This window comes from Aythya marila, assembly GCF_965140915.1.
Source record: "Aythya marila genome assembly, chromosome: 6".
Lineage (NCBI taxonomy): Eukaryota > Metazoa > Chordata > Aves > Anseriformes > Anatidae > Aythya > Aythya marila.
The window spans coordinates 21944491-21962718 of record NC_139047.1 but is presented as its reverse complement, the minus strand read 5'-3'; the positions used below and the strand labels follow the sequence as shown (position 1 = coordinate 21962718).

The window sequence follows — 18228 nt, the reverse complement described above, 5'->3', positions numbered from 1 at the left end:
GGTGCTCTGTACCATAACCTCTAAAAACCAGATATGCAAACAGCATCAATGCTAAGAGACAATAAAGGAGATCTCTGTACTAGTTACTGAAATTCAGTGTTACACCTTCCTTCCTTCAGGATCCATAGGATATATATTGGTCAGCATGTACAGTCTTCAAGCTTTAGAAGGTCTTTCTAAGAACGTTTTTTTTTTTTTTTTTTCCAGAAAAGCCTCTGTGCGTTACACCTATAACTATCTATGTATGGGGATAGATAGCTAGGCCATATGAACTCATGCCTCTCCTCAACAGAGCAAGGTTTTCCCTCCAAACTGTCTTATTAATAGTATGAGGTGTTTAAATAAAATGTGGAGTTACTGTTGCATTTAGTTGGAAGTTTTCTTTTTAGATCTGAAAAAAGGTATTCCTGAAAACTTGTCTGCTTTCTCCAGCTGTATGACTTAATAAAACAGGACAATGTCTCCTTCTTACAAACCTGCCTTACTTTTAATCTACATGCTATTTCAACTAATTTAGCATTAATCATAAAGGACACAATTCAGTTAGACTTAGCATGAAATTTCTACATGCTATAATACAATAATAAAACAAAACAAAACAAAACAAAAAAAAAACCAATGAGTATCCTAAATGGTTCCACTTTTGAAAATGAAGAAGCAAGAAGGAACTAAACAGTTTTGAAACCTGGTCAATACCATTCTTGTTATTTTTCTTGCTTTGATTGTCACTTAACCTCACAAAAAATATATTTTGGTGATATTTTTTGCTGATGCAGTTAATTTTTTTCTCACTTCTCAGCCAGCATTTAAAATATTGAAAGATGTATCACTATTAGTTAAAAGAGTGTGATCAAACACTGGAAAAGACAACTATGGCAGCGCCATAATTCTTTTCTTAAAAAAATGAGGGAAATATTACATACTTCTGTGAGTAAGCCAGAGCAACCTGTGTATGATGAGTAGGTGTTAAAACAGGATAATACAATGGAGATTAGCAAATGTTAATTCCAGCAATGTATATTTCCAACTTTATTACCTCTGGACAGTCCCAAGTATTTGAATGTTCTTTGAAGTCACAAATAGCTAAGACTGAAAAATTCTGGATTCTCTTTAGCCATTGCACACAGACTCGACTATCTGTTACCCAAGTAAGCCAAGTAAAATAATGATCACTAAAAAATAAAAGAAAGAGGAAAAGAGTGGTCATTAAAGAACAAAAATATAGAAGCATTGCTACAGACTGTAACCCCCATTTTGATCTGTGGAATACAAAAACAAAACTTCTATTCTCTTAGAGATGTGTTTTGTCCTTTGTAACAATACATATACAGGCATACAAAATACAACATTTCTAGTTAGCTTCTGACCAATCTCCAATTAAGAGACTGATAGGGTACTACATTGTTAGAAAACAATTCAGAGTTTTAAGCATTTAAAATAAAAATTAAAAAACAAAACCTAATTAAAAAAAAATTTGAAGACTTATTTGAGGGCACACTACCTTGATGCAATTGCTGCAGGAACTGGGACCTCTTTAGGACCAAATGCTTCAGTGTTAGTAGTGTCTACAATAAACACTTTAACAGTAGGATTTTTAGCACCAGCCTTGAAAGAGAATGCATCACATTATTCAAATCAGGCTTTGAAAAAATCAGATCTAGGAAAATTACAACAATTTTTGTAGGGATAAGTTACAAAATATTTATTCATTTGAGTACAACAGTACAAATATGACTTTATAAGATCTCAGAGTAGACTCTACACGTAGGACGTTATTTAACTTTGCATCATTTTATAAATAAAGAAAAAACCCTTTTGAACAGCCAAATTCAGTGCATTTCTATACTGAAAACATACTGCTTAATGGGAACCAGTGCTGTATTTGTAGTGTGTATCTCTGCAGTACAGTACAAAACCCAAACCTTCTTGCTGTAGGTGTGGCGCCTGAAAACAGGTAGTTTTTAATATCTTCAGACCCCTTGAGATCAAAATGTACGATGAAGTATGTAAATAGACTGAAGCTGTCATAGCCTTTATTTTGCAAAATAAGCAACATCTCATAATTGAGGTACTGCAATGTAAAATAACAACTATGTAGTTAACACATCACAAAAAGTAAACTGAATTAGAAAAAGTACGGCTTGGCCATACAAACATGTACTTTTGCACATGCTTTTTACTTACATGAGGAATTCTGTTTATTTTACTACATTATTGAGCATGGGCATACCTTTTCAGAGCTTGTCCCAAGTTTTTTTTGTTGTTGTTGTTGTTTTTTCCATTAATCTAGGCCACAATGGATTTAACTATTTAAATACAAATACTTTTAAAGCATAGTTAATGTTACAGTTATCACATCTCAGGAAATATGTCAAAAGAATAAGAAACATACCTTTGGGTATGGGATAATTATTTTTCTGGGATACTGGTCCTCACCAAAATATGAATATTCAATAACTGGTATGTCGGAATCATTAAATTGTACGTATGCTAAATACCTTCCACTCGGAGACCACCACATTGCATATTTTGTTGCTAGCATTTCCTCTGAGGGAAAAAAAAAATCACTCTTGATTGCTTATCAGTGTAATCTATCTTCTGATCTATTACATCATTTTACTCTTGTCAACCTAGACACATAGAAAGACTTCTACTAAACAAATAACAAGATCCAATCCTGCATCAAGATTTTGCAATGCATTTCAAAGAAAGGCGTAGAGAACTCCCAATAAGTGCACACAAATCCCATTTGACTCGGTTGGGTTTTACATTTTTTTTTTCTTTTTTTGGATGTACTGACGTGCCAAATAATGAGCCAACATTAAATCTTCAATTAAAGCTTAATGCCCAGTCACCAAGTATGCAGCAGAACGATGCCTAATTTGTAAAGTTCTGATATAGTTTCAGTAACTAAAGACCAGGATTTCGGTCATACAGTATGAATGCAAATTGCAGTCACTGGCAGAAAATGTATTTCTAGTTTGTATAGCTACGTGTACTCTTAAAGATGATAATAGTTTACTTTAAAATAAAGCCATGGCACACACTTCCAAGTGCTCTCATTTTGGTAAATCCCACAGGTATTTATTTACTATTATAATAAATTGAATCCTTTGGAAAATCCATCTCACCACTTCTTCAGCTTTTGTTTTGGGAATAGCTCTCCGTACCTATTGTCACTGGGATAATCTCATCTGCAAACACATTCATCTACAAAGTTCCATCGTGTATAAATTTCCACATCTCTCTCTTTCTCTGTAACTCCCTAGATTCTTCTCCCTTCCAAGCCAAGATCTAATCCTGTCTCTCTGCCAGTGCCTCACACTCCTCTATGGCTCTAAACAATGACTGACTCAGCCTCACTAATTCTCCTTTTTTTTAATAGCATTAAGCAAATCATGTTCCTTCTGTTCTACAAACCTCTTCACAGCTTGCTTGTACCCCAGTTCTCCCCTCTCACTGTTTACAGGCAGGTTAACTCCGTAATCAATTCATTATGCCAATTTCCATCGCTTACTACATATACTTTCAGTATCATTATTCAACATTTTATCTCATGCTGCCTCCAACCTTTGGAAGACCTTTCTTAGGAGCACATGAGCAGTGCTTATACGTGCAGTGAGGACATGGATAAAAACAAGAAAACATGTCATAGATAGGGACTAATTATATGAAATAAATATGTGAAATGTATGAAATATGTTATATGTGAAAGAAAAAAAATCTTCTAATTTGCATTTGTAAACTTCAGTTTCTGAATGCTCCTTGGCTGCTTTGTAAAAGGAGGTAGTGATTTGTATACACCTACTTAAAACAGTTTCAATATATGTGATTCCCTTCTCATCTTCCCTTTCCCCAAAATAAGAAGTCATTGCCAGTTCCTAGCAATCCTAACATGCCAGAAAACAGAGTAAAGTAAGTAATCCTTAGGGCTCTAGAAACAGTGCATCATCACAGATGGTGTAGAATGGATCTAGAAAATTGAATAATTCAGACAAAACACTCAACATGTTAGTTGTTGCTCTTTGAGATGTACTTACCTTCATAGACCCAATCTGGAATCCCATTAAATATTTCATTCTCTTTTCCATCACCAGTTAATTTAATTGGTGCCTCTCTTGGACTTTGTTTCAAATATATATTATTCTGATAAACGTATGCCTAAAGACAAGAATATATTTCTTATGAGTTCATGCACCAACAACAGGAGTTGTTGTCTGAGTCAAAGATTTTGCAGTCAACACTACTAATTATACCAACAAGAAGACTTAATCAGTGAATACAAAATAATAAATATTTATTTTAGTAACTCTACATTAAAAGCCTTTGCAAATTGCACAAGAGTAAGTACTTCTGTAAATAAATTTTACATTACAGAAAAAATTCTATGTTCAAATATGCCAGAATAAATCCTGAACAAATCCCTTGATCTTAATAAACTTCAGAGAATTCTGTGGCTAGCTTTGGTATGGAAAAGCATGAAAATAAAATCTCTGAAACTCATTCAGATTGCTGTGTCTACCCTCAGGTAGACAAAGTATCCTTGTGACTTTTCCTTCTGGTGCCACCAAATTAGAAGAAAAAAAACAAATACAAAAAGACTCAGAAGAAAACAATCAAACTTTTCTAAATCTGTCAAAAGGCCTGTGTGATGTAAGATGAGAAAAAGATGAATCTGTTTGGGCTGGTTCGGGCTTTTTTTTTTTTTTTTTTTTTTTTAGTCACTAAAAGAGAGTTCTTGCAAGAAGTGCTTGCAGCCCTTGCATATCTCTACATTTAAACCAAATGAAGGGATTTGTGGTTAAGAAACTGAATCAGAAACATGACTTTCTTAGAAAATTATTTGTCTTGAAGCTATAAACACTAGTTAGCAACAAAAGTGTAACACTTTAACTATTTGATTATTTAAATGAATAATAAAACTCCTAAAACTCTTGAGAAACAATATAAGGGGAATTGCATAAAAACATTACAGACTATAAGTACTTTATCAGGAAAATATTATCACTGTGTTTTGTTTTCAGAATTCTCGACAAAGGAAATAGCAATATTTCATTTGATAGAGAGACATAATACTCCTTCCTTACCCCTCCCCCCCCCCAAAAAAAAATATGTATATATATTTTCCTAATACATTTTCCATTCATATTTTGTGTATTTTCTTGGTAGCTTTCTGAAATTAATATGATGTTTAAATGTAATTTCATGCACAAATATTTAGACAATACTGGGCAACTAGTTCTGAAACCACCAACTTGGGCTGATACTTTGGAACCAAGAATAACTAACATATTCAAACTTGTAACTATATTCTTTAGGTAATTTAAAATTATTTTAAAATACTATCAAGTAGTTATTCAAAAAATATGGGAACATTTTTTGTAATACTTAGAATCTGATAGATGTTTCCTAGAATAAAAATTTGAGAAGAGATTTAAATATGGGATCTTTAAATCTCCATATTAAACTAATAATATTGTATGGTGTCAAAGGAAAGCACATCATTTTTCAGGCATTGAAACTGAATTTAATCCGATATTATGTTGGTCAATGCTTGATAAGAGACTAACTAGCCAACTAAAACTAGCCAACGTTGTAGTTGAGGAACATGTATTCTTTTATTGAAACACAGACAAGTTAATATTTAGCAAGTTAAAACCATCTTTATCGTTCTTGTTCAACCAAGGTTGGTACACATGGGCTTCTCAAAAATATGGCTTAACAAAGCAATAACCAAAGGCAAATAAAAGTCTTCTAGTCCCATAAAGCAAAATGATTCTAGAGCTTTGTTATCTTTACTGACCAATTTGTGTCCAACGGGTGACCAGGATATATACTGAATTTTATGTGGAAGCTGGTTTTCTGTTACAAAACCACTAAAAAAAGGAAAAAAGTTGAAATGGCTTTTTTGCTCACAGTGCAAATGGATCGTTATACTGTACATTCATGTAAAATTCATGAAGAGCTATATTTTCTAACAGTTTTTTGTTTAATGAGCAATGCAAAATTAAAGCAGGCAGTCAGACATGCAGCAATGTGATTGTGTGCACTAGTGCTGGCAAAGGGTAACAACTCGACCCTTTGAAAATATATGCAACAGCCAAAGAAGGCAGCCTTATCTCCTCCTAAATACCACGTAGACATCTACAGGCATTTTCTCTACTTGCAATCTTCATTATAGTCTCAGCAAGTCATTGGGAAATGTGAACTCAGTGGTCACATGATAGTTCCCAGGATATAACATGCTGAAGCAAGAGTAACAGCAGCAGTTAGAACATTTGTTAAGGATCACAGAGCCACATGCAGTACCTCTGTACTTACAGTAGCTAGTAGTAATCCTGTCACCTTGAGCAAAAAGTTTCCCAAGAATGTAGCAGCTCAGTGCAGTCCCTGTTGCTCAAAGCTAAGAAGCATTTGGTCATGCTACAACTTCTGGCATAAAAAGGTGACTGGGGAGGCAGATGGCCTCCTTCAGACTTCGGTAGAAAGCAGAAGAGGAGTGGTTTGCGGAAGATCTTGGGAAAAAGACCAAATGCCATGGGAGGAGCTGTAAGTTTTTGGGGAACCCAAGACGGACTGTTACAAGATCACTGAAGAAAATGTGAGATTTTAGGAAAGCTGAGCATTAAATTAACCAGAATAAGGATGAATTAGAAAACAGAAGGGCAAGGAGACATCTGGTGTGAGACTGAAGTGGACTAAAGCAGCCAAGACAGGGTGGGAGAAATTTATGCAAAGAAGAAAAAAAAGATGAGAATCTTGAGCAGTCAAAGTTTTAGGGCATAGAATATAAACCAATGCAGATACCTGGATGAATAGATGAAAGGACTGTAAGATTTTCTCCGAGGCCATTTATTTCAAAGAATTTCTTGATTTTGCAGAAGTAATAGGTAACAATCATTAAGCAAACAAGTAACAAATTCAAGTAAAAGCTAAGCAGTGAGTAGGCACATTGATAGAATAGAGTTTTTCAGTAAAATGCTTCCAAACACATCACTACAGAGTATTTGCCATAGTTCTCTGTAAGAAATATCAGGCCTTACCCATAAATGAGATCATAAATGTGGTATGATGCTGTATAAGAATATCTCCACAGCTGCAAGAAAAAAAATAGTATTATTAAACTGGAAAAGGACAATCTAATTAAAAATCATCAGCTGTCTGTTCACAGCCTTCCACTTTATTCAAGAAAAAAAAAGAAAAAACAAATATTTATGCTTAGTAACCACAATCAACAAAATACCGAATGAAACCAAACATTTCATTAAGCAATATATTAAAATAATTACCTTTGAATAATTGCTCTCCAGAGCCATGAAGTATTTGTCTGATGACAACACATAATTTGAAGCATTAACTTGTTTCTGAAAGATTAAGATGTAGATTAGATTCTAGTAAACACTTTAAATAAGGAATTGATGAGTCAGTTTTTAATCTACTCACTTCTAAAGAGATACTTGAAAAAACTGCATTGTGCTGTCTTTTTATTCATTGAAAAGGTACATACCATTGTGCTATTAGTCATGATAGTAGTTAGGTAGTTCAGTTCAACGTTGTAAAGAATAATATCATCTTCTGCAGACTGATGAAGATATTCATTATCTTTAAAAACAAGATAAACAAGATAACTTGCATAGAAGATACTGTAGAACATTTCGGTTTATGAAAGTATTCACTGTTTTTGTCATTAATAGATTTTGTCATTAATAGATTTTGAGTGAGTATCTTTTGGCATCTACATTAAAAATGTTTTTCTTCTATTGATGCCAAGGTACAGAATTATACAACTGTCTCCAGGGTTTCTGATTATGTTCTCAAGATCTTACACTGCACACAGAATCATCTAGTTAACTTCATTATTCAATGACATTTTCTTCTTAGTAATATCAGATCAAGAATATCAGGGACAGACACACTAGAAGACTAGTATCACCATGTAAAAACTATAAAGAAAGCATTTAAGATCCTTGCTTATAATTTCATCAGCACATTCTCATTTGTACAGAGCTGTACCATGTAAGTGACACTACATAAATGACTCTGCCCCTACTCATACAGATCCTACACAGTGAAGGTGAGTGGCCTCCAATGAGAATTGAATTTAACCTTACCTATGCTCAAGACATGAGCCATAGTTTGGCAGAGTGTGACGATCAGAATTTTAGTTTCACATCGTTGTTTTCATTACTTTAAACAGAAATAAGAAATTACGTATTTGGTGTAGCTAAAGAGACAGAGTCTTTAACAATTTAAAAGAAGCCTGAAACATTGTGTAAGGTTTTAATTTGGAGGAAAATTAGATCACCCTCAGATATTTAGAGAACGCTTATGTGATTTGAGTAAAAGCATTTGAGGTGATCTCAGGCCCCCTTAGGAAGAGCTATTCAATTTCAACTCCCTGCTTCAGTAGGAAAGTAGGCATATGGAACGCTGTAGGCATGACTATCTATGGAATCTATGGCATGACTTTTGTGTGAGTTTTGTGAATGTTGAGAGGAAAGATAAGTTTAAGTGACGAGGATATAAAGAGGGAAGGAGAATATCAGGTTTAGGTGATATGCTGCCTACATACTTCTGAATTCAGACAGAATTCTAACAAATGGTGACCTAATTTTTAAATCATGTAAGTGATGGCTACATACTTCAAATTGCTAACTGTGAAACTTAAACTGCTGCTAGCAATGTCCTGAAGAGCTTTAGTTCAGTTCTAAAATTGTGGGTTTAAACTAATGTGATAAGATTCTATGTGAATGGGCATTTTGTTTCTTGTCTCTACTCAGAGAATAACTGCTTGAGGCAGTGCAGAGATATGAGCAGGAGTGCTGCATGTACTAGAATGTAACCCATTCTAGCTCAAACTTTCTGGTGCTGCTGCAATTCAGTGATAACAAGAGTCGTATTTCAGCTATGCGCTGACACATATATCAGCAGCAATTAACTTCATGTCTACCTCTACCTTAAGGAACTTGCTTAGAAAGTCATCTTTAATTTCCATGCATTGCCTTGGAACTTGGAATTTCAGCAATGTCTGCATTTCCATAAATAAGAGACAAGAACAGCTGGGCTCACTGCAGAGTTAGGTACTACTGAAAACAAGAACAGGGCCTGTAAGACAGGCTACCTCAATTATTACCAATGGTAAGAGAAAGTATGCTGTGACAAACACAAAAAAAGAGAAATGCCTTGAACATGACTGACACATTGACATATTTATTTCACATGCTGCAGTAAGTATGACAGTAAAAGAAATAAATCACCAAAAGCCTCTGTAAAATGATAGTTTAGGCTTGACTTAAACGTTTGTGTTGAAACATCAGATACTGGGAATTTCTAGAATGACTGACAGAAGAGTAAGCTTGACTTTAAGTTTTGACTAGCAAATTGTTTAATTTTATATTTAGCATTCATTCACAGTCTGGAAGAAAAATACATTTCTTCGTCTGTATAAATCAGCCAGGAAATACATATTAGAAAGGCTTATGTATCTTTGAGAAAAGGTTTTACTTACCTGACACCCAATAAGGAAAAAATGTCTTATATTGAAAGTTTCCATTTAAATAATCATCCAATGTAAGAGCTCTAGGATCATCATCTGTGTTGCCAACTGAAAAGGAGACAAAAAGTTTTTGTTAACACAATGCTGTGAAGTGAAATAATAAAAAAAAAAATTACTTGTAAAGTATTTCCTCTTTTCTATAATTTAAGCACCAGAGAATATTGAGGATAGCATAATCCTGGAACCATGCAGGCAGCAGGCACAGCAGAAAGGAAAATTCTCTGTTTTTGTTCTGATAAGGTTCTTCAGCCTCTGAAGGAGTCACCTTTAGGGACACAAAATTAGCAACTGGATGAATTATTTTCACCCAGAAATTTATTCATTGAGATACATTTACTTTTAGATCCTGGAAAAACAAGAAAAGCTACTTATGCACATAGGACAATTTTTTTTTTTTTTTTTTTTAAGCATAGGTTTTGTGAACTTGTGTGTACCTGTGAACAGAAACAATTATTTGTCTGAATAGAGATCTACAAATATTCAGCAAAGAGTCAAACTGTATGTACATACAAATCCCTACTGCCAAATATCATAAAAGCCTCATCAACCAGTGTTAGAAGATGGACATAAGACTTTCAAAATGATCATCATCCACATATATTTCTTAGGAGTCACATGAAAGAAAAAGACAAATGTGCACAGGTTAAAATAATGTTGAAATGTAATGAATGACTGTGCCCAAACTTCCACTTTTTATTTAGTGCTTTAAAAGAAAATTGGCAATAAATCTGGAGAGAAGACAGGTGCTCTGGTATTTGATCTCTAACCGGATCAGATAGACATTAAAAAATATACAACCTTGTGGCTGGTTTTGTCGCTTTTCGTTTACCACTTTTCTTCCAAAAACTAAAGCACCTTAAATTAGGGAAGGGGTCCAGAACAAAAAGTAAGGACAATCAGCCCAGATGAGAAGAGGTAATGCTGAAATTTTCTAAGTACACAGACATGAAAAAAAAATCATTGTAAGAGTGTAATTAAAAGTAAATAATAATGATAATAGAAATTCCATAGACTTCACAAGAGAAAGATTACTCAAAACATTTAATCTTCAAAAGACACAGGTACATTTCTGAGAAAGGCCAATTTAAAAAATTTGGCATCTTTCAAGTTTAGGCATTCTGGATTTGATACTTTTCTCTTTTAAAGTCAAGGTGAATTTTGCTATGGTCACCAGAGGTAGAGGGGATGACCTCACACATGGTCTAGTAGATCTCTGCCACTCAGAAGACAGCCAGAAACTCAACATGACTCATTGCCCTCAGGTTTCATATCATGCTCCATCACTTCCCCATTACAGCCTCTCTCAGCTAAGATCACACTCACTTCCTGGGAAACATTTCTTCATATTCTCTCCATTACTTTAAAATGATAATTCATGTTTTCTCCAGCTACATGACTATTATTTACTGTAGAATACACATGTCAGGTTGACCACTGACACTAGGCTTGTCTGCACTAATGCAGAAGAAAGCTGTCGTGAGAAATAAAATGGAATGTCAATCCATGGGCAAAAACCTATCAGTATAAACTCTGAGCTATTGCTATATGTAGAGAAAATATTCCAAAAAGTTCAATGTAAAGAGTTTCTCTTGTTAATCCCATGATTGTACATTACGGATCCTTGATTAATGACAAGCACAGAATATGGCAAACTTAAAAAAAATACATAGAAAAAAATAATTCCAAAGAAGAATCCAAAGCCACTATATTTATGTTGAACAATGAATACTTATCACCAACTTCCAGTTTAAATTCTCTAACTGAATGTCTATTAACTATTAGAAATCCATGGTTAAGATCTATTTCCACAGTTGTGTGTAAAGAAGCCTTAGATTTACTCCTGTTGGTACCTTAATGTGGTAAAATTTCTCTGTTCCTTCTCTCAGGTTAAGAGGAGCTTTTACTAAAAAGAAAAGCAGTATGACAAATGTATCATCTGTCCTCTAATTTTCACAGCTTTAATTTAAACCTTTACTCTGTTCACCATCTCACCCTTACATACTTAATATTCTGTGATAATTTATTATGACTGCTAATGATTTTCAAAATGTGTCCACTTCTATCTGAATTTCTACCCATGGACTGAAAAAAACTGAACACAACTTTCACTTGATTACTTTTGGTTTTGAATGCTTGTTTCTAGGCAACTGAAGACATATAGCAATGCTTTAATTAAGAGCAGCAGCTTTAATTGTTTGCTGTAATTGTTGCTTCTTTTTTCTGTAACTAAAGACTAGTTCAATAATAGTGTTTGAAACCTCAGAATAGACCCTAACAAGAAAAGTACTTTACATGTCTGCATCACTATATGGACAGTGATTTGGATGCTTGTTGGTAGGCTTTGTAAGCTATTTTGCTGAATTTAATTTCTTTGTGAAATAACAAAGATGAAACCATATGCCGAAATACAAAAAAGAAGCACATATCAGAGCCAACCACAGAAATGAAAGGTTACCAGGTTTTAACTTTGCTTTCTTCCCTTTACTGCCCCACCATCTTGATTTTAATGGTTTGTGGTCCATTTGCATTCATTTACAGGGTGCCATTCTGTATTTCTCTTGTACATTTCAAAAAATCAGAAAACACAGAATAATGTGCACTGAATAAATTAATTTGCTTCACAGTGTAACTTGCTTTTCATATTCCATGATTGTAATTATTCATGCATTTCAGTGTATTCCATGTACGTGTATAAAATTGGTGTTAAAAGCCTGCAAGCATCTATTGTCACTGACTTTATGCAGATACCTTCTCCTTTAGTGTTCAGTTTTTTCTTGTGAGAGAGTTTAACAAAACACAGAAAACAGAACTTCTAATCAGTAAGTAATCACTTGACAAAAGAAAAACTGGTAGTGTTCTGGGACAGCAACCTTGCAGATGGTGTTGTATTCACTATAGTATCACAGAGCCAAGGTCTCGGTCTGTGTCACGTCAAGCATGCAATGGGAACAGAAATATTGATCAGTCAGGATTCTGGCTATTCATTAAAAATAGCAGAACAAAAGATGCCTGTGGTTCTGTTACTGCTTTTGAGGTACAAACAGGTATTTTCTTTTCTGTTAATGCTGCTGATGAACACAATTAGTTACACCAGTGTACAAGTGAAAATAACCTGAAATGTTTAGAGTCAGGTTATCATAGCTGGGTTATAAGGGTAAGTCGCAAAACACATTCCTAACTCAGTGAAATGTAAAAAAACCTGTCATCAATTTCTCAGTCATCTGCAGTTCATGATATTGACATTGCTCACGGTACTCTTCTCAGACCCACAGAAATTGCGTAATAACCACTGCTAAGTATTTCTCCCGTTTCTCTCTGAAAAGAAGAAAATTATTTTCCAGTACAACTTTTAAAAGATTTTCAGATTTTGATATGCTTCCATGTTTAAAGCAAAACCAGATATCATATCTTGAGAGGTTTGAAGAACATGAAATTACTAGAAACTTAGCAGACAAAAACACAACCAAATTATATCTTCCATTTCCTTCAGGATTAGAGATGACATTTTTCTTTGCTGGCGTCTTCAGCAGAGATTTAGCCTGTGTCTATATAATTCTCATATGCAATTAATCTTTCCAGATCACCACATCCTTTCAGTAAAGCAGTAGTCAAGGTGGAATGTACAAATAACATTCCATCTCTGTAGCTACTTCCTGTCTGTCTTTGACTTGCAAGATTTATAATCACAAAATTAATTTATATTTCTTCCTTTTGCAGCTGATCAGTAGATTATACAAAAAGGTTTAGGCATAAAATAGATAACTACAGCATTTGCAGTTCCATCTGAGAATACAAAGCTATAATCAGATATGTTCGACAAAATTATGTGTTCCATAATTGTCTGAAATGCGCTTTCTAAGAGCATTCTGTAAAGTAAGGTAAATTCTATTTCATCCTACTGGATCTAAATGTGATATTTGATATGATTAATTACCAAGTTGCCGTTCCAAGAAACTATAGATTAAAATAATTCTTCGTAAAGGCTGAAGAAGCTCAGACCAGTGAGCTGGTACATGATAACTTCAGAAGGAAAAAATACATTCATTTCCTTTTACAGTACCTTCCATGATCTTTAGCAACTTCTTCAGGCTGCTAGCCTGATCCTCATTCTCCCCTCTCTTTGTCTCCTTGCTGCTCTTTTTTATTTAGGTTTCATTAAGATATTATATCCTTTTTAAACATGCAGATTTGGTATGAGTAAGTTTGGCTTGATACCACACCTTTATCTAATAATGAAAGCTCAGATTTGACCATGCTTCAGCTAAAAAATCTGGCACCCCATCATAGGACAGTAAATGTCACCACAATTCAGAGGTGGTTTCTCTTCACAACACTACCTCCTGCTGATATAATTTATCCTCACATGATGCATAACAGAATGCTTCACAAATCTCCATTCTTTCTCTCAACACAAATATTACACTAAGATTAATCACAGGAAAAAAGAATTCCTTTAAATACTACAACTGGAATTCTACTACTACTTGTTGGCATAAATGACCATTAGATCAGTGCCACTCAGGCTCTAAATATCAAACCGCACTCACTTGAAGCTTTACCAGATCACTCAGCAGATCACACTGCATCAGCAGTTACACACAACTGGCATAATACTAGAGCAAACTCTGCACTCCTATTTTATCCAACATTGGCTTTAATTTTCAAATGCAATCTTAAATATGTTCACAAACAATTCACCATATCCTACCAACAGAGAAATATTTAACTTGTAATTGGGTGGAGAAATTTTATAATTATTATGATATCATTGAAAACCAAGTACATGTTCATCAAGCTAAAGAAAACTATTAACAGAGAGTCTTATAACAGTGAGTCTTATAACCCCTAACATATAAAATAATATGAGGAGATCTGAGAACTACTTTTGTAGTCCTGTCTAAGAACATTATATGACATGCACAATAAAGTTAACTCAGGTACTTTTCACTTCAAAGGGTTCATTGTTTCAGCATCTGCTGGCATTTGATCATACCTTCAGGATATTTCAGCTGTCAGTATGTTTCTTTATAGCAGTAAAGCCATAACAGTACTGACACAACAATCCTAAAGATGATTTAACAAACTTTCATGAACTTTAGAAGCTACTGTAGCTGTAGATGTTGTGTTTTCTACTACATTAGATTACAAATGCCTTACCTTTTGATGGAAGCAGTATAATACACATAAGTAATAAGGAAAGCAAAAGGCATATAACCACGCCAAATATTACTTTTATCCGGGTCTGCAGGACAGAAACAAAGAATAATTACATTTCTAATATTGCCTGAAGTACACTTTAATGGCTAATAATGTAATTAAATCCTCCCATTCTCATTAACTGCTGAAATCCATCCAAATAACAAACAAAAAATGTCCCTGCAGTACGTTTGAAAAGACTTCCCTTTCCTTTTTCTTTAAAGTAAATACTTTCACATCAGAGCCTGGCCTTGTACAATAACCGATAGTTTAAAACAACAGAAGTAAATGTTACCGAAAGCTGAATTGAGCTGCATACAGACCTTCATTTTCCTGCTGTATTCTAAAAGAATGCAAATTCTCTTTTCTGGGTGTTGGTCAGTGGATCTAGGAGAGGAGTTTGAGAAGGCAGTGTCTGTTTTCACAGTTGGAGGCCAAACCTCTGGCAGACTTTTTTTTTTTTTTTTTCCTACATACTTTTGTAAACTGTGCCAAATTTCAAAGGGTTTCCATAAAATTAGAAACAGGCTTTCGGGGAAGTTCTTGAACCAGAAATGGACAGCGGGTGACTATAGGGGTGGTGATTATATACTTCCCATCGATGTAAGCTGTAACCAACATCTGCTTACACTAACTTATGGGTTTTATGACTCAACAGTTACTTGATATGTACTGTTTTTCTCTGAAAAGTATCTACAGTATATTTTGGCAAGCTTCACATTCTCGGGACATATTTATGACCTTATTTCTACTTTCTGCTGAGAAATTAAAAGAAAATTCAAGCACATTGTTATTGTTTATCTATAATTCTTGTATGTTTACTTTCTGAAATAATAAATGATGGCATAAAAATGCAAAACAAGAAGCAAAACCACAAGTTGTTTGTCTTCCACATGTAAAGAGAACTACTTTTTTTCCTCTGAAAACAGTAAACTTCTGTGGGCTAAGTAACAGAGGTTGCGCCAGTAACTATCTACTGGTCCTGTGCACATTCTGAAATAGCACTTCAACCACCAATTGTACGTATTTTATTTAGCTCACTGAAATGAGGTCAACTGAAAACAGAGAAAACTTCTCTTGAGACCGCAGCGTCAAGTTACATAAGAGAATCCTCAGCAGAGAGAAGAAACCTTCGAAAAGAGAAGTATGTCGTGTTCACTAGCCTGTCTTTGCACAAATATTCTTACTAACCCCTCTCAGAGCTGCTCTGGAAGACGGGGAACACGCATGGAGCCAGGACGCGGCTCTTTCCCTTAACACAGACCGCGCCATCGGCGCTTCTGTGAGGGGAAAACCGCGCGGCGCCTCCTCACAGCGGCCCGCGAGAGGAGGGGGGGGGGGGGAGGGGGGGGGGGGCATAACGGCCGGGCGGGGGCGTGGAGAATAACGGATGGAGCAGGGGAGGGAAGGCACGGCCCGGCCCGGCCCGGCACGCTGCCTCCTAGCGGCCCAGGCTCAACTGAGGCAACGCGACGTGGTCTGCGGGGCTGCTGCCGCTGCCCTTCGTCTTGGTGGGCAGACTTTTGAAAAGAAATTCAGTTTATTCGTGCGGAACAACCAGTGATGTGAAACATGCGTTATTTTTACAGAAGCTTGTGTTCTCTCAGTTCCCTTCTCTATCAGTTCTTGATACAATAGCAAAGAACAAGTTATACACAAGAACATTTCTGAAAAAGATGCATCATGTTGACATAAGCCATGAAGGAAAAAGGGCTGAGAAGAACAAAAGACATTGTTTCTGATACACTGAATATAAAGGGCTGAACTGAGCTCAACCACAATAATGTTTCCTAACAAGATAAAACCACAGCAACTCACGAATTCCAAAACAGAAATGGATTGCAATAAAAGATACTTTTCTCCATGTAACTCATGCTCATTATTCATATTTCCAAACTGTTATTTCCTAGCATTCTGTGGTTAATGCCGTATGTATTTGCAATAACGCAGTTCGCAGTGTTACTGCATTCCTTTTCTTTCCTACCAGCACTGGTAATTTCTAACAACCAGAATATCACAAAATGGCAAATGCAAGTTTTGATCAGGCTAGTTTTCATTTCCAAACATGCAGCTTCCTCTGAGGAATGAACATTTAGAGAATGCCTCAAAGGAAATGATTCAAACTCACATGATCCAAATGACTTTGGTAAGTGACTTTATGCTGCATAGTACTTACTTCTGTAATTTGGAATTCTAGAGACACATGCTTCGGTAAGATTCACAAACACTGCAGCATTAGAAACAAAACAATATTCACCTGGCAGAGAATGAACCTTACAAGCTCCATACACCTACTGCTCCTGACATCCTTCCCTGGACTGTTTATACCAGTACTACAAAGAAGCAAATACCAATTCTTTCAATAGCTAAAGCTCTTCCTAACTTCTGAAAAATCAAAACCATATAAGGCAAGATAGAAGTAAAAGTGGAAAAAAAGATACAATAAGGAATCCGTTGGAGAAATGGAGGAAGAAGCAAATTATGGAACAGAAAACATTCAGTTTGTACAGCAACTATCCAGCCAGTTATGCAACTACTCTAAGTTACTAAAATATTTACATTTTCCAGATGAGGAAATGTCAATTTACCTATGTAGGTTGTGCATGACATCAGACCCAAAGTAGACAGAATGATGAAAAGACAACTGAAGTTGAAGCAGTTAAGTAGCCATACACGCAGCTAGACAAATCCCCAGTGACTAATAGTTTTTCTTCTTTTCACATTTATGAACAAATAAAAGATGTAAGTAGAAAATGCAATCAGGATTTGTCACAGTCCCTGGAGGACTTTGAGTCCATAAAGGCAATAAATGAAGAAACAGCTAGCAGATAAAACATGGCAATTTAGCTTGTTTTTTTATAACTTCACACTTCCTGGATGAGCAATATAGGCACGTTTTACAACCTCATTCAGAGACAATAACTTGAAGTGGAAATCCTTATCCTACAAGCCAGCAAGATTCATTTGAGGTTCATTACCCATTATGCTGAAGTGAGATTGTGTAAACACCCTTTAAGCTTTGGTGACAATGTAGCTGAGTGACACTAGGAACGGGGAATGTAACAGCAGCACACAAGTGGACTACAAGAAGCCCAGGCACGTTTTTGATACGGCCCTGTTGAACTCAGCTATAAAAGAAAAAAGAAATGCTGTTGCATAAGCTCTTGCTGCTTCAACAAAGAAAAGTACCAAAATCTCAGTGTTCACAAGATCTCCTCAGCATGAAAAATTATTGATAGAGGACCCAGCAGCATATATCTAATGATATATCTTATCAGGGTTTCACACTTCTTCAAAGTATTGAATAAATGACTTCAGATACTTGAAAGTGCTATGTATGCCTTATGTTACATTTACTTTCTAAACACCTCAGAAAACTTTTCTGATTTAAAAGTATCATTCAAAGAACCATAGCAACTCATTAATACAGATATCCAATGATCTGGATGATATTTATTTGCCAAGAGAAATCATTC

The 18228-nt window shown here is 35.2% G+C and overlaps 1 protein-coding gene across 1 annotated transcript in view; it reads right to left on the bottom strand.

Annotated features, from left to right (window-relative positions):
* FAP (fibroblast activation protein alpha) overlaps positions 1–15365 on the bottom strand; it is a 37743-nt gene extending 22378 nt beyond the window's left edge. The window contains exons 1-11 of the mRNA XM_082764061.1: positions 15076–15365; positions 14714–14798; positions 9509–9604; positions 7508–7602; positions 7290–7364; positions 7044–7096; positions 5804–5876; positions 4041–4161; positions 2393–2547; positions 1502–1605; positions 1037–1172 (exon numbers count right to left, since the gene is read on the bottom strand). Of these exons, the coding sequence (XP_082620187.1) occupies positions 1037–1172; positions 1502–1605; positions 2393–2547; positions 4041–4161; positions 5804–5876; positions 7044–7096; positions 7290–7364; positions 7508–7602; positions 9509–9604; positions 14714–14798; positions 15076–15081 (999 nt within the window). The 5' untranslated portion in view covers positions 15082–15365. The remainder of the gene's footprint in view (positions 1–1036; positions 1173–1501; positions 1606–2392; positions 2548–4040; positions 4162–5803; positions 5877–7043; positions 7097–7289; positions 7365–7507; positions 7603–9508; positions 9605–14713; positions 14799–15075) is intronic.
* Between the last annotated feature and the right edge of the window lie 2863 nt (positions 15366–18228).